The sequence below is a fragment of the Anabrus simplex genome, chromosome 1 (genome assembly GCF_040414725.1).
Source record: "Anabrus simplex isolate iqAnaSimp1 chromosome 1, ASM4041472v1, whole genome shotgun sequence".
Taxonomy (NCBI): Eukaryota; Metazoa; Arthropoda; class Insecta; order Orthoptera; family Tettigoniidae; genus Anabrus; species Anabrus simplex.
In genome coordinates, this window is record NC_090265.1 from 1,319,364,229 (window position 1) to 1,319,385,975 (window position 21,747).

Genomic DNA, 21,747 nt, shown 5'->3' on the forward strand with positions numbered 1-21,747 from the left:
GGTGGGGTGATAAAGGAGTTGAGACCAATTGATTTTACTTTTCATAATGTACTTATTACGAGTCTCCGTGGCTCAGGCGGCAGCGCGTCTGCCTCTCACCCCTGGGTTCTGTGGTTCAAGTCCTGGTTGCTCCATGTGAGATTTGTGCTGGACCAAGCGGAGGCGGGACAGGTTTTTCTCTGGGTACTCTGGTTTTCCCTGTCATCATTCATTCCAGCAACACTCTCCAATATAATTTCATTTCATTTGTCATTCATTAATCATTGCCCCGGGGGAGTGCGACAGGCTTCGGTAGCTGGCACAATTCCTATTCCTGACCCGGTCAAATGACTGGAAACAGGCTGTGGATTTTCAGTGTACTTATTCTGATAATAAACCGATCATTTTTAATCTTTCCTGGGTTCTTTTTCAAGAGCCATCTTTTCCTTCATCTGGCATATAAATATAAATATAAATATAAATATAAATATAAATATAAATATAAATATAAATATAAATATAAATATAAATATAAATATAAATATAAATATAAATTTAAACACATTTGGAATAAACTTTAGGAATGAAATTGACCATGCAGTTGTTCACCTCTATAATGAGGTCAATAATGCACTGAAGTATAAAATTCATATCGCCAGAAATCCCGCACTCTTGCCTACGTTTGACAATGGTGCTGGTCACATTGTCAGCAATGACAATGGCAGCAGATGTAATTTACATTTACCACCACGTAGCGGTCTTGCATCTTGCTGCGGGGTCCAGAAAATCAATAATAATAATAATAATAATAATAATAATAATAATAATAATAATAATAATAATAATAATAATAATAATAATAATAATAATAATATTCTGGACCATCGTCAAAATGTGCGGACTGCACTGGAAACAAGTCCTGGCCGTGTAATGACTACGAATGCAGTCCGGCCGCGGGTTCAGTTCCGCCAAGGCATCCAAGACGACACCACTGACCGGAACCCAACTGACCGGGTGGAATACCTGGACCTAGCCCGGGAAGTACGGAATTGATTGTTGGAAAGAAATATTGAAAAATGGGAGGAACTTTGCTGTAATCTCTCAGAAAACAAGTCAGACCACAAATTTTTTCGGATTCTCTCAGAAAACGAGTCAGATTCTGAATTTCGGCTCATTATATATAAAACATTAAGCTTTCAATTATAAATTTCAGTATAATGCCGTAGCGAAGCACGGGTATCTTGCTAGTATATATACACTCACACATACATATCTTGTATAATACAGTTGTAAGAAATCTATATCAAATTTACGTGTTCGTAACTAGTGTTAGAGTGTATTATTCTGTGGAATAATCAAGTCTTTTTTCTAGCATTCTTTTTTGTATTGATAACTGTGTGAACTGAAAATTTTGAGTGATAATTGTAACAATAAAATGTTTGTGAAAAAGCTGTTATAATTTTTTAGCCTAGAACTAGTATTATGTTGTAAAAAAAAGTAGAAATCAACAAGAAGTATGATATAACTCAGAGCTGGAGATCAGATCCTATGGATTCTTAGCTATTTTTGTAATGGTGATAAAGACATTGTTGAGTCTATGGCATTTGTGAAATTTGTGATAATAGAAGAGTATGCTTAATTTTTTGACAGGAAATATACAAGAAATTTCACCAGATATAGACTACTGATACTTTATTATTTTAGAGAGTCCTTAATTGTAACCATATTTAGTGAATGCTTTGTCTAAATGCTGATATGGAACTTACGTTATAGTCATCTGGTTTGGTGAGACCTAGACGCTTCCTCAGTTCCTCTGGTGCTCCAGCACACAACAGATAAAATATATGGTAGTTTCTTTCCTCTTCACTCTGTTTGCAGATCCTCGATTTCTCCAATAGGTAGTGAGAAATTGACCCTCCTACTACCTGGCACAGGCTGTCGAAATGAATCTCTATGAATTTCCCAAAGCGGCTACTGTTGTTGTTCAGTGTTGTCTTTGCATTACCAAATGCCTCCATAATAGGAATAGCTATAAAATAGAGTAAAACTATTCAGTTATGTGACATTTATTTGACAGAGAAAGACATGATAACAATATGAATGCTGTTACTTTAAAGCAGACCTGGCCAAACAGTGCTCTGACTGCACTCCTCCCTTGTGTCCCAAGTGCAATTGGGTAAGGACAAGGGAAATGTCAGCAGTTTGACTGTACAATGGCAGCCTGTCAGTTGGCTCATTTTCAAAGATTTCAAGACTTCAAATGGCTCAAGATTGATTTCAATTTATTTATTAGGTTTCTTGTGTTGTTTTGGCTGACAAACTTTCCCATTACTTCCAGCTTGAGCTGATAGATCTGCAGCACAACACTCAGCTAAAGGATATATTTCTGCACTCCTGAAATGTGGATGAGTTTTATAAAATGCTTCCTCAGCAGCAATATTCTCAACTTCACAGGCAAACTGCTGAAGCTCTTTCAATGTTCAGTTCCTTCCATATAAGCAAGCAGTTTCTTTGTGTAAATAAACTGACTAATTCTCAGGAACATGCAGCTTTAACGGACTGACTTTGACCTACATAACTCCATGTGGTGGACTGTATCACAAACCTTTGTTCCAAATACAGAACACATTTTAGAGTCCAAATGAAAATAACACATGTCCCATCTCAGGTCATAGTGTTCTTTGTTCTGCTGAAAAGAATGAATAACTGAGCTTGTATTCAAAGTTTTATTACAAAATACAGTCCAAAATATTATTTTTGCCATCATGTAATATTATTATTCAAGACTAGTTTTGGCAGACTGAAGAACCTAACAGTTATAAATTAACTGAGTCAAAACTTAGAGGGCTTCAGATATCACAGAGTTTCTTTTTTTCTTCTTTTTTTTTTTTTTTATCAAAGTAAGCTTTCATTTAGTAAGTTAATATTTTCTTCTAAAAGTAAGTCATGTATGTAAAATTTGCATCTATAAATCCTAGAGGAAATCTATATACAGTATATGAAATTCATGTAATGTAAACCAACAGAAAAGCATGAAAATATTTTTAAACATCAAGCATAAGCCTACTAGGAAACTTGCTAACACGACTCACCTACAATGAAAATGAAGTATTCGGCACATTGTTCTCTAGAGAACAATATTTCCACCAGTCTAGACCTGCCTATTTGATCAAAATAAATTCTTCCCTGAAATGATGTAACTTACACATGCAGTCTAGAGCTGTACTTCTAAGGGCAAAAATGCTTAGATAAATAGACTTGTAGTCATACCCCCTCTGTACGACATCCCAGACGCCATATTTCATCAGGACAATGTGCGGCCACATGTTGCTGAATGAACACGTGCCTTCTTGTTGTCACAGGATGTCAGACTGTTGCCTTGGCCTGCCCGATCACTTGACTTGTTCACAATTCCTTGTCCTCTAAAAACCAAAACTGCTGTAGTGATAGCTTATTAGCTAATTGATATATTTTGTGTGTTCAGTGCTCCATTCATACTGCAGAATGATAATGGCCAGAAATTTGTGAATAATATAATTAAGATTGCTGAAATGTGACCAAGAATGAAGCTCGTACATGAAAAACCTACACATTCTCAAAGTCCGGCATTAGTGGAATCATCCAACCAAGATGTTCAAGACATGCTGGTAGTCTGAAAACAATATAAAAAGCTGCTCTGTGGGAATCTGGTTCATCAGAAAAAGAAAAAAAAATTCTCTTCACTGAGGATGTACTACTGAAGTAGTACTAAAACAGCTCTCCAATACAGGAATAATGATTGAGAAAAGGAAGAGGCCAATCAGCAACCCAGAAAAGATGAAGATGAAAATTAAACCAATTACTGTGTCATTTGTGAGCAGGAACCATCATGCACTTACAAGTGTAGAGTATATGACAAGTTTGTTCACACTATTCATTTTAGGTTATTGACTTTTAGTTATTTGCTAACTCTGTGCAAGAAAGATTGAAATCAGCGTTGGTCAAGAAGAAGAACAACATGACCTGAAACAACAAGCTCAAGAAATGCTTTCACCCTCCAATACAACACTTCTTGCAGTTAATATTGGGACAAACGTTGTAGTAAGAATGCTTGCTATTTATTGAGACCATCTAACTTGCAGAAGTATTCTGTTAGTCACTGTAGGTGTAAATTCTTCTGGGTTTTATCAATTGAACACCAGGTAAAGCATACTTGAGAGAATATTCATTGTAAGTTTATAATAACAACAACAAACTCCTCGATCCACATTATGTACTTTTGGGTTCAGTATTTATTCAGTCACCTGTAATGATAATATCCATCTGGAAGTAATAAAGTGTTTGTAAGTTGCAATTGTGAGATACCAGTACTGCATCAATGAAAAGGATGCAAAATATCATTTGAAGAATATCCAGTGTCAGTTTAAGTGTCATTCTAAAAGCTGCATCAAAAATAAATGAACATTGCTGTTGCTTTAGGCTGGTGTTATAACATGTATTTGTAGTCAGTAAAAGAGTTATCTACAGTTACAGTATATTTCCTGGAAAAACAGCCAGAAGTGGTTTCACATAATACTGTATCCATAACAAAGGATGTCCACAATGAATTTTGGTTTTCTGACAATGCCAGAATGCATTCCCATCACTTTCTTTAACAACCATGATACAAAATTTTCATCATGACATTTTTCAACACACCACAACATGCTATCGCTGTTTAAGAGCAACCAAGACTCAAAATGTCATATTATGGCTGTTTCTTATGAGCTGAAAAGCATTCTGATAATTTTCTTTGCTCATTGAGCATTTATGATCTTTGAGCCTAACATATTTGCTATTGTGTATCTGTTTGGTATTTGGCAGTATGATGTGTGTCTCATTCACTAGCAAAGGGCAATCATACAATGATCCTCCCTTACTGCACTGTTGTTCAAGCTGCACCCTCTTCAGATTCTGTGCTAAAAGTCTTCAGCTCCCAAGTCAATAGTGTTCTCTTGGGCAGTGTCACCTTGTGAAAATGTAGCTTGAAGTTGGTTATAATTTGTATAACAACAACAAGCAGAAGAAGAAGAATTGTATAGCCTCAGCTACAATGTTCAGGCATTTTGATTTGATCCCATCTAAAATAATCTCATGTCATTTTTCTGTTTTACTCAACCAGATAGCAGAGAAAGAGTGTTTAATTACATTTCTGAGGAACCATTTGTATAGTAAGAATAATTATGAGTGATATTCAGAACAACTAAACTATCGCAGCTAGAACACATTACTCTCTCACAATCTCTATTAAAAAGCCATGTACCGGGTGAGTTGGTCGTGCGGTCAGGGGCACGCAGCTTTGAGCTTGCATCTGGGAGATAGGGGGTTCGAATCCTACTGTCGGCAGCCCTGAAGATGGTTTTCCATGGTTTCCCCATTTTCTCACCAGGCAAATGCTGGGGTTGTACCTTAATTAAGGACACGGCCACTTCCTTCCAACTCCTAAGCCTTTCCTACTCCATCATCACCATAAGACCTATCTGTGTCGGTGCGACGTAAAGCAAAGAAATAAAATCTATGTATGTTTGGAATCCTTCGTGTACTGGATAACCTTATGATACTACCAATATCTGATCCCCACACTGTTGGGTGATCTTTGGCTAAGCTTTAATGAATTTTGTCAAGTGAACACCAAATGTGTCACCAGAGGTCGTTCACATACCAATATTGTATCCTGGAGTGCTGAATGAACTAGCAACTGTTTTATGAACTTGTTTGCCCAGTACCTATACGAATCCACATTACAGTCAATAAATGCTCTTCAGTTGAGGAAGTGTTTAAATCTGAGAGGTTTTCATTCCTTGTTTGCTAGTTTACTTTTTCAGTTTGATTGATCATTTAGTGAATTGTTCAATATGATAATGTCACCAACTAGATAATAATTACATCTATCATTATAACGATTAGTTGTACCATAAATATGTATGTAGAGGACATTATGTACAGGAGGAAATGTATTTTCCACCCAATTATTTGTGTTCATCCTATAAGTGTTTCATAAGTATCATCAGAAGACATGTTTCTCTATCTAGTTGGGGCACAATAACAGCTAGATTTGCATAGTCCTGTAGGCTGTTCAGGTAAGATAACAAATTTATCAACTTGTATGGGAATTATAAAACTCGCTTTGCTCATTTTATAAACATACTCGTGTCTTAATTATTGCCATTATAGGTGAGTTGCACATGACTGTTTATGCTTGACGATAACTATATTTTTTAAAATATTAATAAATTTCTGTCGAGATGTCGCTAGACAGTTTACTAAACAGAGCGCAGAACACATGCGCTGGGTTATTGATTTTCCATGAGTGGATCAGAAACCTTGACAATGTCATATGTTTTCAAAGCTTTGATAGAAGGTTATCATAACCTAGCTTTAATTCAAATACAAATTGTTTATTGTACAGTTGGTGAAGTGAATTTGTGGATATGTGGTTGTGGAATATTGGAAGTGGAAGGTGCATTGATGTTAATATGTGTGTCCGACATGCTTGATTTTGGAAACAAGTGCGAAGCTAGTGCATTGAACACAGGTGCGATGCTATCCTTACCTAATTGGTCAAACAGTTGTATCATAATGAAAATCTGAACTCTGATTGGTGGAGAACCTGTATCATAATGAAACTTGAACTGTAATTAGCCTCATTAAGATTCAGTTTTCTGGCATATACTTTGTAATATTTATATTTTGGCATTGTTGAGCATTAACAATGTTTAATTACACTTCTGAGGAACCATTTGTATAATAACAATAATTATGAGTGATAGACATGATATAGACTTTTGGGCTTATGCCGTATCAAGAAAATAAGGTGAAATTCTTTGTTTCGCAGTATGCTCTGCGTCATCAGAAGAAAATCTCTACTGTCCTCGAGAAAGGCTTCTAAAACAACTTCCTCTCTCTTTCATTGCGTGGACCTCGTCAATCTGCGCTGTAGGCTAACACTCCCTAATCCTGCAAGATGACGAGCATCTGTTTTATGAGGGATAGTGGTCCTTTTTATCGTGTGTAATAATGTCCTTTGTTTTAGTGTATTTGTGTTAACTGCACTTTTATCCCATTGACTCTATTTCAGTTTGTGTTTGCATATTTTAATGTGTTATTTTAACTTCTAACATGAATTTTATATATATATATCTGTACTCCCAGGCAATGCCTTATTCCATTATCACTCCATTTTCCATAATTTTAGTAGAAAATAAGGCATTGCAAATTAGATCCATCACCATTTATTTCAAACTCAAGTCAGTGAATACCTTTTAAAATTTTAATTATAAAATCATGTCGCCCATCTCGTACCATTAGGGTCTGATGACCTTAGATGTTAGGCCCCTTTAAACAACAAGCATTATCATCATCATCATCAAATCCTTGATGCTAACCTTTTTCCATATAATATCTATTCCATATTTAGTGATGGGAACTATTTTTGTATCAAATAATGCCATGGTGGTATCTAATGAGAGTCTGCATATTGCCTTAATGTAAAAAATGGCAAATCTCAAATTCCTCTTCCTATGTACACATTTTCACCCCAATTTGTCCTCTTGAATTCCAACTTTATCTTCATATTATGATCTTTCCTGCTTTTAAAGACTCCATTGAAGCTTATGCATCTCCTAATATCATTCCACGCCTTCTCTCCACTGACAGCTCAGAACATACCACTTTGTCGAGCAGCTTATCTCTTGGGCGTGGCAAGTCTGTGAAAGAGTTCCTATATAAAGCTCAGTTCGGTGATCTCATGGAACTGGACAGCTGCGGATTCATGTCATGGAAGCCCCAGAGGCAGTAGCAACTGGAAAGGGGAGGTGATCTTATATAAGGTAGATGCAGGACAAGAGAAAGTATCCGGTGTCAAGTATCAAGTATCCACTGTCAATTGTCTGGTCTGTCTACATATCCACCAGTCTGGGGATGGTAGTCAGTGAATAGCATTATTGCTCTGTTGATATCAGTTACTGATATCTGGTCACATTGTGTTACTGCACTGTTTTTTATTGTATATCTTCTTTTCTGAGATAATGCATGTTTCTCCAGAACTTTCTATAGCGTGCATACATGGGTACATCGTTCCACACTGTAAAATAGAACATTTGATCATGTACAGGTGTATATTCACATGTACTGAGCTGATTTTTTTTTTGTAAGTAGTGAATTAAGACCTGACACACACAATTGTGTGGGTGCAGTTTTTCAGATGGTAGTCTTTATTTTATAAAATATAAACATACGTATTTAAGAGCATTTTAGTATGTTTTTGATGTGCAAACAAAAATTCACACCTCCAGTTTTGTTTTAGGTCTGATGGCCAGGTGCTGCTGCCAAAAGTACTGTAAAAGCAAAACTCATACTCAGTGTAAGATATGTAATATATACTTGTGTTTGAACAAAGAGTTTAATTGTTTAAAATCATTCCACACTGTAAAATAAAACATTTGATCATGTACATATGTATATTCACATGTACTGAGCTGATTATTTGTTGTTGTAAGTAGTGAATTAAGTCCTGACACGCACAATTGTGTGGGTGCTTTGTTTCAGATGTTAAGTTTTATTTTGTAAAATAAACTATAAATGTATGTATTTAAAAGCATTTTAGTCAGTTTTTGGCATACAAACAAACATTCACACCTCCAGTTTTCTTTCAGGTCTGAAAGGGAAGGTCTATTTAAATAAAGTGATAAAATCAGTGAGAATTATAAGGTACAGTATTCAGTGAAACAATTCAAATCGGTATACCATGTGTCAATGATTGAATGCTGGAACTTGTGTTTTATATACAAAATAAGTGACTTTAATGATCAGCTGGGAATAGAACCACAATTCAGATCAACAATTGGAAACTATTCTGCTCACAAAATGACTAATAGAAATGGTATAAGACTTGTCAATCTGTGTCGTACCTTCAATCTTCAGATAATGTCAACATTCTACAAACACAAGCCAAGCAAACAAAAAACTTGGCAATCACCAGGCAATGTGTGTGGAGAGAAACATATTGATCATGTAGCAATATCCAGGAGAGCATTGATCGGTGCATGTACATTGGTCAGTGTGTATTCTTTGTTACTGCAGCTGAGAATTAGAATGGAAAGTCTCTCAGAGGGGCTGAAGAAGTCCACGATTGAACTGACAACCTTCTTATGAACAACAAAAGCTGTGCCAAGTAAAGGCATATTCTTACCTATTTTCATAGCCCTTTTGCCTTTATAAATCCTATACCCATCAATGTCCATTATGTCTTCATCTAGGTATCTTGTTTCTTGGATGGCTAAGATGGTTATGTTGTGTTTGTCCATCATCATCGTCAATTCTTCATGTTTTCCCATGTTCAGTTGTGAATTGACATTCAGCATCCCAAAGTAGTATTTCTGTTTCATCTTGAATTTTTTATGTGTAGTAATGTCCTCAAAGCATCTTGGTTCAGGCTCCCCAGAATCCACAGGCCTGATTGCGCTCTTAGGAGCGGTAGATTCACTCAACGAGGTACTACCTGGGGTAGTGTCCTTTTTGTGACGACATTCCATGATGCTTGGTTGTTCAAACCAGTATGGGTTGGAAAACTCCTTTCCAGTAGTAGAACCAAGGTTATAAGCCCTGGAGCTCAACAATAGGCCGCTCCTCTGGAGTCAGACGCCTTTTGCAGCTGCTTCACTGAAGAACAGATGCTGCTAAATGAAGATAGTTCATCCGCTTTATCCGCCGTTGGGACTTGGTTGTCGTCTTCCGCCTTTCAAACCATTAACTATCTTCACCGTAACCCTGGTAGGGACCCTCACAAGGTACTACCAGCCGGGCCAGCTGGACTAAGGTTTTTTAAAGAGGTATTACTCCCCTATCACTCCCCACTTTGTTCTGGCTTGTGACAGACAGAGCCTGGCTTCCCACACATTGGGCCCAGGATGGCATTAGCTATTATAATTCACTTAAAGATTACTTGTATACCACTAAGAAAATTTCTCTTCTAACTCACTTATCATTCACACTGTACTTAAGTTCTACCCCAAAACTTCTTGATCTGCAGTGACCTTCTAGATTTTCTCTCCCTCATTTTTCATAATTTAAGTAACAAATAAGCAATAATCTATTTTGGGTTAATGAAGTGCCCAAGAGGACCAAGGTGACTCTGTATACGTGTCCATTCTCACACACAGTCTAGAAACATGTATGGTGAAAGAGAGAATTTAATAAATTGCAAGCATGTGAAATGAAGTTTCTATGAACTATCCTCCAAAAACATGTAAGAACCATGTTAGGAACAATGATATCAGAATGGAACTAGAAGTGGACTTGATAGAAGAGAAGCTGAGGACTTTGAGACTAACATGGTATGTATGGACTTATAAAGTGAATGCTTGGAATCAGAAGACCACATGTATGCTTAGAAAGAAGGGTTGAAGGAAGAAGGCCAGTGGGAAGACCTAGGAAGATGTGGCTACACCAGCTGAGAGAGGATGTGGAGGGAAGGGAAGCAAATTGGGAGTCAGTAGTAAAAGACAAGGTATTTCTGGACAGACAACGATGGCAAAGAATCATTCAACACTGCTCTACCTAGCATGCTGGAGGGGTTCTATGATGAAGATGATTATGATAAGCAATAATCTGTGTGTAAATCTTTCCATCTGGATATACGAGTATTATTACCAATAAATATTCCGATAGTTTAACTCACTGACTCACCTTCATGGATCCGTTGCTCAATAGGGCCTGCATTCACCCCCCACAGCTCACAGAAGTAACGAACGAGATGTTTAGATGTTTCAGTCTTGCCAGAACCAGACTCTCCAGACACTATTATGGATTGAGACTGCTTTAGAAGTTTCATATCTCGAAAAGCTTTGTCGGCTGTAACAAATGTATGAAATAGATTGCAAATAGAAAGTGAGAACAAGTCAAAGCTTGCAACATGTTCAAAATTCATGAAGAGGAGATCATTTCTTTTTAATTTTTGAATGATATAGATTTTTACCTAAATCTGTCAAAGATATATGGAAATTGCATAGTCGCAAAGAAGAAGTAGAAGTAAACAAAAAAGAAAAGTATTACAATGCCTTTGAATGAAGTATGATGATGCAGGACATATCAGAGTAGAAAGAAGTTTGAAGGGAAGTGTGTATTTAATTAATTAATTAATTAATTAATTAATTAATTAATTAATTAATTAATTTATTTATTTATTTATTTATTTATTTATTTATTTATTTATTTATTTATTTATTTATTTAACAGTCTTTTCAACTTGTGAGGTTACCTTACAAACACTATTATGGATATTATATTACATATATAATATAATATTCATATAATTTATGGAACAGTAATAAAATTAGGATAACAGTATTTGAAGACAAAAATTTATTCTTTGTTCATATTCAGATTTAGACTTGACCATCATTAGGCAACCAAATTTCTTAAAATTCAATATTTTCTGAAAACCTACCCAAACAGCTTCCACTATTTGTCAAGATTCCTCTCATCCACTAATCCATAAAAGAACAGCTTATAATAGTATGGTTCATCAGGCCTTTACTGTACCAATAACCGAAAGTAAGAAAGAATTGAACAATATCCATATGATTGCTAAACTCAATGGATACAATATTTCTTTCATTGAAGGTATTATCAATAAATACAAACATCATTCTGTAACCACTCTGAAAAAATAAAAAACAAAAGTTTCTTTATTTTCTACCTTTATGTTCAATAAAGATATTTATAAGGTCACTAACATTTTTAAAAAACATGATGTTAAAATTTCCTTCAGAACCAACAATAATAATGCTACAATCTTACACAACTCATCATCTATTAATAAAACTGATTGCTTATCAAAATCTGGTGTATATAGGGTAAAATGCAACAGTTGCAATTTTTCTTATGTTGGGCAAAAAGGAAGAAGCTTTAAAATACGATATTTGGAACATGTCAATGTCCTGAAATAAAGTAAATTTTCAGCAGTTGGTCAACACATGAACAATTATAATCATAAATTTACAGACATTAAACATGATATGGAAATTCTCAAAAGTATGAATAAAGGACGCCTCCTTAACATATCAGAGAACTGCTTTATACATCTAGACCAATATTTTAATCCAAACTTCAATCTTCATTTCCAAAAAACCGAACATTCTTTTTCACCTGCTCATTCAGCATTTCAGACAATCAAAATCAAGTATTAAAGGTATGATTTTTCATCTATTTACAGTACTTTACTTAAACAATCTTCCATATTCTCACATCCCTCAGCCCCGCCTTAATAACCTCTCACCCCCCCCCCCACCTTTTTTCTCCTTCCGTTTCCTTTCCTCTCGCTTCTTTTTTCCTTCCCCTCCTTCTCAAGATTTCCTTTGAACCTCACCTAGCCCCAATTCTCTCTTCACCTTGTTACAACATGAAGTAATTTCCTATATGACATATTTTATTTAAGAATTTTCTTCTACCTGATTTAATTCTTTCTTTCTTTCTTTCTTTGCTGTCATTTATTCAGAGTCAAATGTATGGTCCACATTGAACTGCAAATTTCTATCCACCTTTATTTAACTCTATATATGTTAATCCGCCTCACATAACATCCATTGTCCTTCAAGATTCTAGAAACAGAAGAACTTTTTTCTAGCATCATACTTCGCATCCACATATATATCAAGTTTATAAACATCTTGAGAAGACAATGTTACTACAATTTCAATTGATCTCTGAATGAACAACAGCATCACTTAGAAGCCAGCCTTTATCGATTTCCATGACCAGCAACTTAAGGATTACTTTTACAACATTTTACTTTTATACGGCACACTGGACTTTTTTACGGATCACTATTTTTTTAACATAGTGTAGCACATTGTAACTGTTCCACCTCGTCAAAACACTTGGAGAGATGAAAGTTATTTTCTTGGGACACATGAATATTAAATAAACTACTTGTGGCTTGCCCGCAAATTGCCACGCAAATAGAAACAATTAACATTCCATGGTTCCCCATTTCTCTATGTAATGTTTGGGCGCCATGGTTACAGTTTTAAATAAAACTGTAAACCAAAATTTATATTTACTAGCATAGAGACTTATACTTAAATCACAGGGGTAGGATTTTAAATAATTAACCATTAAGTATCGCTTAAGAAAGAAAATTAACGCAATATAAAATACAAATGAATTTATTATACAAAAAAAAATTAGATGAATCGGAAAAGTTCCTTAAAGCATGGGGGAATTTATAATTTACTTTACTGAATTTAATATTGCTTGCTTTATCTAACTGAAGCTCACCAATTGCAGCTTCCGTTGAAGTCATCTGGTTTCCGTGGTTACTCGTTCTCTTCTTCTCGATGTAGAATTTGCTCCATGGACATCCTTCCTTCCTTCTCTGATGTCGTATGGGCTACCTGGACTAACACTCCCTAATTGCCTAGTCTTTAAATTAGACATTGGCCCTATACTTGTAAAAACTGATCAGCGTTGATCGTATGAGGAGAAAATTCAGAGATATGAATTTTTCCATATTAGTAGAAATCTCAATCCAACTGAGCTATACTATTTATACGGTACAGACTTGTACCAAATTCCGTAGACTTGAACTAAACATAGTTCTTCGTCCATAATATTTACTGAATATCACACAAGCCATAAGCTTGTTTCGTTTCTCGTAGATCCGATAACATTACCGAAGCGACAACACATTGTATAAAAATAACTATGTCGTGGAGCGACCACACACTGTTTCAAAACTCAAATCACGTCGTTCAAAGTAGATGTTCACAGTAGAAGTACTAGTGATGGAGTACCCTAAGTATCTCGCTGTAAGGTTGTACGGTCTTAAAGTCCTAAGGTAAGGTCCCGTTCTCGTGTAGAGAAACAGTATATATCCGGGATCACCCCCACTCTTGGTAACAGTTCAATCTCAAAACTCATATACAACGAAGTATCTGATTCGATAGATCGAAGCATCAACTCCCCTTCTCTTCTTCCTCGACAAGTCCAGAAGGCGTGGCGATGATATAGCTTGCAAGCCTCGCGGGCGGGTCGCTGTTTACTAGCCTTGGTCATAAAATAAACCCATGACTAACACAAAATCCCAAGCTTCAAGAATAACCCTCCGTATACACAAACATGACATGAAATGAAAACAACTATGTCTCAACATATTGACCGTATTTACAACATAATGAATTCTTATCCTACATAATATAATAATTTAAATACTAAAACGATGTTATTATATATACAATATGATTCCAAAAAGCCTTGATTACAAATGATTGACGTTGAATAAATATGTTATTACAAATAATTGCCGATGGCGGATAAACTTGATATCAAATGATATCGCGTAAAATGATATTAAATTAAATTAGTAGGGCTGGAGAAGCCTGGACGGTTACAACATTTCTGGATTCTTAAACCTCCACGCGCAACAATCACCTTCCTTCAAGTTCCAAAAAACAGAAGAGCCTTTCTAGCATTCATGTGTTTTTACGCCTATGAATATCTTGAAAATTGACGTAACTTTGGCTCAGTTGTTCTTCGAATGTATAACAGCATATATTGAATTCCTTGACCTGCAACTTAAAGATTTCCATCCCTAACAACTTTTTAATACTGTACGGCACGCTGGACTTTAATCGCAAACAAACAACGTGACTTCGGATCAGTTGTTCTTCAGTTGGATAACAGCATCTTTAAGGAGCCAGCATATACTAATCTCCTTATCCAACAACTCAAGGATTCCTATCTTTAACATCTTTTTAATGCGCACTGGACTTTTTATGAATCTCTGTCATAGAGTTACTTTTTTAACATAGTGCTGCACGTCTCTATAATTCTTTTCTCAATATCTCACATGGTATGTACATTTACGAGACCTTACGTGTATTTACATTGTTTAATTTTTTCGGTATTTATGTTTTAATTTTGCTTTAGGCTGATGATGACCTACTATTAGGTCGAAACTAGTCCCTAATCACATATGTAAATTAAAATCTGTACAATTTGTATTGAAAAGGTGGACCTTAATAATACATTAGTTTAACTCTATTGTATTTCAGAAGTAGTCATGAGGAATTGTTATAAGGATATACAGATAAGTTATGGTCTAGTATACAAAATCATATAAGGAAATTGATAAATAGTCATGTTGAAAACAGTTTTGTTTCGAGTGATCTACATATTAGTGGATATGTGTTGGAAAGAAGGTGAGACTAATCGTTACAAAATAGATATTGTATGTTGGTTAGCTAATTTTAAAGCAAGTGGATGGTCATACTAGAAGATAAAGGAATATTATATTGTAAACAATATTTCCCATGAAATTTATTATGAAATGATTTATGTCACAGTAATTTTCTCTTTCCAAGATATTCTAGTTATTTAATAAACCATTTTAGTTTAAAATTTACAGAGATCATCATGAGTAGTCTGAGTTTTCTTTCACTCTCGTATTGGACACGTTAGTTGGGTGCAATACCGGTATGTTGATGGTATAATATATATAATTTGCTGGGGCCATCAAGGACCACGTTAAGTCTTGTTGCATTTGACACTGAACTTGGCCTTCTTTAGAGCCCAAATTTCCCTCATTCTTTGTGAGTGAGCCTGCTTACGCTCCTCTGTCCAAGGGGCACCATGTCTTCTCTTTGGTTGCTCGTCTCGGTTTAGCCCGTTCGCCAATATTTTCTTGCGTAAGAGATCTCTGTTAAGGGCGTCTTCAGCTGAGATATGTAGCATTTGCAGGTCTTCTTTGGTATTTCTAAACCAGGGAATTGTGGTTTTGGGGTTTGAATCAAAAAAGTGAAAGATTTCTTTAGTTAACTTTCTTCTGTTCATTCTTTTCAGATGACCGTAAAATCGTGCCCGTCCTTTTCTGATTGTGTCGGTAATTTTCTCTATTTTGCTGTAGACTTCCTTGTTGGATCTCTTTTGATGGATTCCATTTCTGTACTTTGATCCTAAGATTCCTCTCACAATTTTGCGTTCTCTTTTCGCCAGTTCTTCAAGGAATCCTTTGTTGGCATTTAGAGACAGGGTTTCGGCTGCATATAGAACTACTGGCTTCAGAACTGTTTCATAGTGACTTATCTTGGTGTTTTGGGAAAGGCATTTTTTGTTGTAGATTGTGCGGGATGTTTGGTAGACTATTTCCAGTTTGCGTACTCACTCCTGAAGTGCTTCTTTGTCCAGTCCATTTTTCATGATGATCTCACCTAGGTATTTGAATTTGTCTACTCGGGTGATGTCCCCGTATTTTGTATGGAGTTTTGGTGGAGCCTCTTTGATGTTAGTCATTACTTCTGTTTTCTCAAACGATATCTGCAAACCAGTTTGTTTGGCAATTTCCTTTAAAATTTCAACTTGAGCTCTAGCGGTTTCTACGTCGTTTGAGAGAACAGCAATATCATCAGCAAATGCTAAGCAGTCTGTTGTGATCCCCTTGGATTTGGTTCCTATTCTCAATGGAATAGTTGGTTTCCTGTAATCTCACCCGCCAGGTTCTGATGGTCTTTTCAAGAACACAGTTGAAGAGTATCGGGGATAGCCCATCACCTTGTCGGACTCCTGTTTTGATGTCAAAGGAATGCGAGAGACATCCGTGGAACTTCACCTTGGATTTTGTATCGGTCAGGGTGGCTCTAATTAATGCCAGCAGTTTCAAATCAACTCCAAATTCATTTAAGATGTTTAGCAGGACTTCCCGGTCAATGGAGTCGTACGCTTTCTTAAAGTCCACAAAGACAGACACATACTGCTTGGACCTTAGTGTACAATATCTGATGATCGGTTTGAGATTTTGGATCTGTTCAGCTGTTGAGCAACCTTTTCTGAACCCTCCTTGGTATTCACCTATTTGATGTTCGACTTGTGCTTCCAAACGCTCCAGGATGGCAAGTGGTAGAATTTTGTAAGTCACGGGTAGCAAAGATATTCCTCTGTAGTTGTTGATGTTCTTCATGCTGCCTTTTTTGTGTAATGGATGGATCAAAGCTATTTTCCAATCTTCGAGTAGGGTCTCCTTGTTCCAAATTTCTTCTATTTGCTTTTGCAAGATATCAAGTGATTCCTCTGGGGCATATTTCCATAGTTCTGCTACTACTGAGTCTTCCCCCGGCGCTTTGTTATTTTTGAGACGGGCAATGTGGCGCTTGATTTCATCTCTGTCGGGTGGTCTGGAATCTTAGTACCTGAGTAAGGATTCCTTGGTCTCAATGGCACTTTGCGGTTTAAAGCAATTAAGTAAATTCTTGAAGTAATCTGCCAGAATGCTGCAACTTTCTTCATTTGACGTCGCCAGTGTGCCGTCCTTTCACTCAAAGCATAGAGATGGTGGTTTATAGCCAGTGAGTTTGCTTTTGAAGGCTCTGTAGTACTCTCTGCTTTCATTCTTCCTAAAGTTTTGTTCTATCTTGTCAATGAGAGATTTTTCGTATTTACGTTTCTCAGTTCTGAACACCCTAGCTGCTTGGGCATGTTGGGTTTTGTAGGTTTCTCAATCATTTTCTGATTTCGTAGAGTAGTACTGTTTCCTCGCATTGAGTCTTTCTTGGAGGACTCATTCGCAGGTACCATTCCACCAGGCATGCTTTTTGCTTCTCTTGATTTCTGCAACGTCTTTGGCGGCCTCAACAAGGAGACTTTTGGCGTTGTTAAAGTCACAGTCATTTGGTCTAGCCTTCTCCTGGAACTCCTCGACCCTTTGCCGAAGTTTATCATTGTCGCAGCGTGTGATCTGTTTGGTTGTCTTCCTTGTGTTTGCAGGAATTGGTTTGAATTTGATAAGAGACATATAATGATCCGAGGCCACATTGATGCCTTTCTTTACCTTGACATTCATAATCTGAGGGCTGTTTCTTCTGAAGATTCCAACATGATCAATTTGGAATTCTCCGAGAGCTTGGACGGGAGAACGCCAAGTCATTTGCTTTCTGGGTTGATGGCGAAAGTGGGTCGACATGACCTGCAGGTTGTGATTTTCGCAAATGGGCACCAGTCTTTTGGCGTTGGGATTGGTTCTTTTGTGAGCAGGGTAATTTCCTATAACTTTCTTGTACTTCTGTTCACGACCTAATTGGGCATTGAAGTCACCCAAAAGAAGCTTGACATGGTGTTTGGGGATTTTGTTTAATTTTTCATCCAGTAGGTCCCAGAAATTATCAACTTCGTCTGGATCAGACTTGTTCTTATCGTTTGTAGGAGCATGTGCGTTAACTAGGGCGTAGGTTTTGTTTGCGCATTTAATTGTGAGTATAGACAATCTGTCATTCACAGGTTCGAAATTTGCAACCGATTTAAGGATCTTGGTTCTAACAGCGAACGCGGTTCCAAGCATCACAGCTCCATTGAGGATTCCTCTTTGCGCTTTGCTCTTGAAAAATCGGTAGCCTTCGGATTCAAAAATCTCTTCATCTGGGTACCTTGTTTCCTGTAGGGCCATTATGGATATCTGATTTTCATGAAGAGCTTTGGTGAGGGTTTTCAGCTTGCCAGTTTGTGTAAGTGAATTTTTGTTGAAAGTTGCTAGAAAGGTTTTAGATTTTGGCCTGAGTTTTTGACTCTTCGGGGTACACCGAGACGCTCCGACTCGTCTCTTGTATGATGTCGATTCTCCCCCAGAATCCGAACGAGACTCGTGCGCCGTGGCGTTCACGACGAGGGATTTATCCGAAGATTTACTCCCTGGGGTATGTTTCTTGAAATGTTGTGCCATCATGCTTTTTGACTTGACTTTGCTTTGGACGGGTACCCATCCTTTTACAACTAGGGTTGTTAGCCCTAGAGGTTGCCTCAAGATGTTTTCTGGCTTCTGGCTTCTGGTCATTTACCAGTCTTTGCCGTAACCCTGGCAAGGGACCAGTTTTTTTTTTCACGGTGGTAGTTTATTTCCCTACTACCCTCTGACTCTGCTGGCAGCAGAGCCAGCGAGCTTCCCCAATTCCAATGGGATGCGCCCGATGGAGGTAACCGGTAACATGGGTGATGGTATAATTATATTAATCTCATCTTTATATTTGGGAGTGAAAGCTGGATGGTCTCAGGATATCTTATTTGTGATGTGTGGTATGAGAGTATATATATATATATATGACCTAGTTCAAGTAAATTTTGGATCATTCAAAATTATATTAAATTTTATCGTCTAAATTTGTGGGACACCCTGTACTGCACGTGCCGATTTTTCTGGGACTTGCACAAGATACAAGCTTCGAGAGGTTTCCTAACAAGCATCCAATTAAGCATTTAAATTTGATTGGTTTAAATAAATCAAAAGGTAACTCCTGTGCGGTCATTGGTCCTTCATTTTGCTGTGGCATTTCTGGTTTCACCATCCAACGTGGGCTTCCTTCGGGAAGCGCGTCGCTGAGTGTCTGAATTAGGTCTTCAGCATCATGTAGAGCAGACGTGCTATCCAGGAGCTCTGTGTTCCATTCGAGATCTTGTCTTCTCTTGGGGTAAGCAAATCTTAAATTTCCTGATGTAACTTAATTTTATTTTATTTCATGTTACATTGTCACAGGAGTTTGATTTTTGATTTTTTTCTATCAGAAATCAATTGTAATTTGCGATGGCATAAAGACATCTTACATCCATTTTCACATTGCCATAAGGCAAGCTTTTTCAAACAGTTGTGTAACTTAAATTTATTTTTCATTAAGCTTGACCTCAGTAATTCTGATTCATTCTAACAAGTTTTCCTATGAGCTTGTATTTTATTTATTTGGTGAAGGTGGTCACTTTACATTAAAGATATTTTCCATGAAGATTAGTACTGGCAAGATTGCAAGACTGCAACTTAATTACATAAGGGTTTGTTTTTCTATTTTGTGTTTAGGTTACTGGTAGTGTTCCTTATTTCCTTTTTGATGTTTTTATAATAAATAAGTATTTACTATAAGTAGGTATTAGCTAAATTATTCTTTGGTCAAATTTCGGCCACAAAATTTTTTCGATCCACAACCTTGTAGGGTTCTTTCCGCTGTCCACATTGTGCCATTAGTTTCCATGTATTTTGCCTTGTTTAATTTTGATTTTATGATATGGTTTTAATGATTGTAAATTGCATTTAATGTTCCAAATGTTATTTTTTTCTTTTATAATTGTTAAATTTCAGCCCAAAGCGCTGCTACATTGGTAGCAGAGCATGCTTTTTGTGAAGTGAAATTCCAAAAAGGGTAATTTAGTTAATGTTAATTTCCTTTTAAAAGATGTAATTACCATGTGTGCATTCCTAATCCATATTTATTTGTGTTTTTTCATGGTGGTTGCTCGTGCTCAAAGTTCACAACCGTATAATACATCTGAATGTGTTTGGCATTCTGTCCATGATGTGGAATTCGTGTTTTGTTATTTTCAACCTGTACTTACCTCAGCATTGGAGGTAATGGTAAGTCACTGTCCATGACATTTTATTTCAGTCTGTTGTCAATTTATGTTAAAAAGTTTTACCTGTGGTATGCTTTCTGCTAACCGAGTGAATATTTTAAAGCTATATCATCACATTGCGTGTGCCGTGTTCTGAAAGTCTTCTGTGATGAATTTCAATACGTGTTTCGATTGTAACGTCTGCATAATCACCTGTTGCTTTAGGCTATGTCATTGAATTGTGCTAAGTTGTGTACTTCACCATGTGACTTCACGCTTGTTATCTTTCTAACAGCAGATGTATGTAGCTGTTGAAGACAGCTGAGTGCTTGACCTACTAAGAGTTTTCCCTTAGAAGGTTAGATGAGACCTTTGTGTAGGAAATGACACATAAACTCATCAGCTGTTGCCTTGCAGTAAGGCAGGGGACTGCCAAAGGCTAAGGGAGACAACTCCTGACAGAAAATCCTCTGAAACATTAGGCCTAGCGAGTCAGTGGAAGAGAGAAATTTTAATTGCTTTCAAAACCAACAGAAGTCTCGGAGTGTTAAACAAACCCAATAAGGATGCAAGCTCTCCTGGTATTGATATTAATGACAGCTCATCACTCAATGCTCCATCAAAATCCAGCAAGAGAACTAAAATCTACAAGACAACGACCACAATCAGAGTAGCAACTCTGAATATCATTACTTTGACAGGGAAAATAGAAGAGTGTGTTGATTTAATGAGAATGAGGAATATTAATATACTAGGACTGAGCGAAACCAGGTGGAAGGGACAAGGGTCAAAAGAACTCAGAGAAGGTTACCATCTATAATGGTTGGGAGGAAGTTCAGCTAAGAATGGAGTGAGTGTTATAATGGACCATTCAATGAAACAGCATGTAATAGACATAAACTTCAAATCTGACAGAATTATCCAAGTCAATTTAAAATTAAACCCTACCCAGAACATTAGTATCATTCAGTGCTATGCCCTGCAAGTAGGTTGTGATAGTTCAGAGAAAGGCCTATTTGAAGAATCCTTGGAAGAGCAAGTTAGAGGTGAAGGAACCATTGTTATTGGTGACATGAATGCCCAAGTAGGGTCTGATAGGCAAGGTTATGAGAGCATCATGGGCACACATGGATGGGGACCAAGGAACATTGAGGGAAGCAGACTCCTAGATTTATGTCTGAGAAATAGTTATTGGTAATACCTGGTATCACAAACAGAAAAGTCACAAAATCACCAGTTATGGATGGAATGGGTAACAGGAGTCCATAATTGATTATATTATGGTAGATAAACATATACAAGAAATGTTGCTGGATGTGAAAGGGATCCCAAGTGTGTCTCTTGACAGTGATCATAGGCTCCTTGTTAGTTGTTTCAGGTTTCAAAAGCTGA

At 36.8% G+C, this 21,747-nt stretch overlaps 1 protein-coding gene across 1 annotated transcript in view; it reads right to left on the minus strand.

Annotated features, from left to right (window-relative positions):
• LOC136858300 (unconventional myosin-VI) overlaps positions 1-21,747 on the minus strand; it is a 384,418-nt gene that overhangs the window by 285,690 nt on the left and 76,981 nt on the right. The window contains exons 5-6 of the mRNA XM_067137739.2: positions 10,684-10,848; positions 1,746-2,008 (exon numbers count right to left, since the gene is read on the minus strand). Of these exons, the coding sequence (XP_066993840.2) occupies positions 1,746-2,008; positions 10,684-10,848 (428 nt within the window). The remainder of the gene's footprint in view (positions 1-1,745; positions 2,009-10,683; positions 10,849-21,747) is intronic.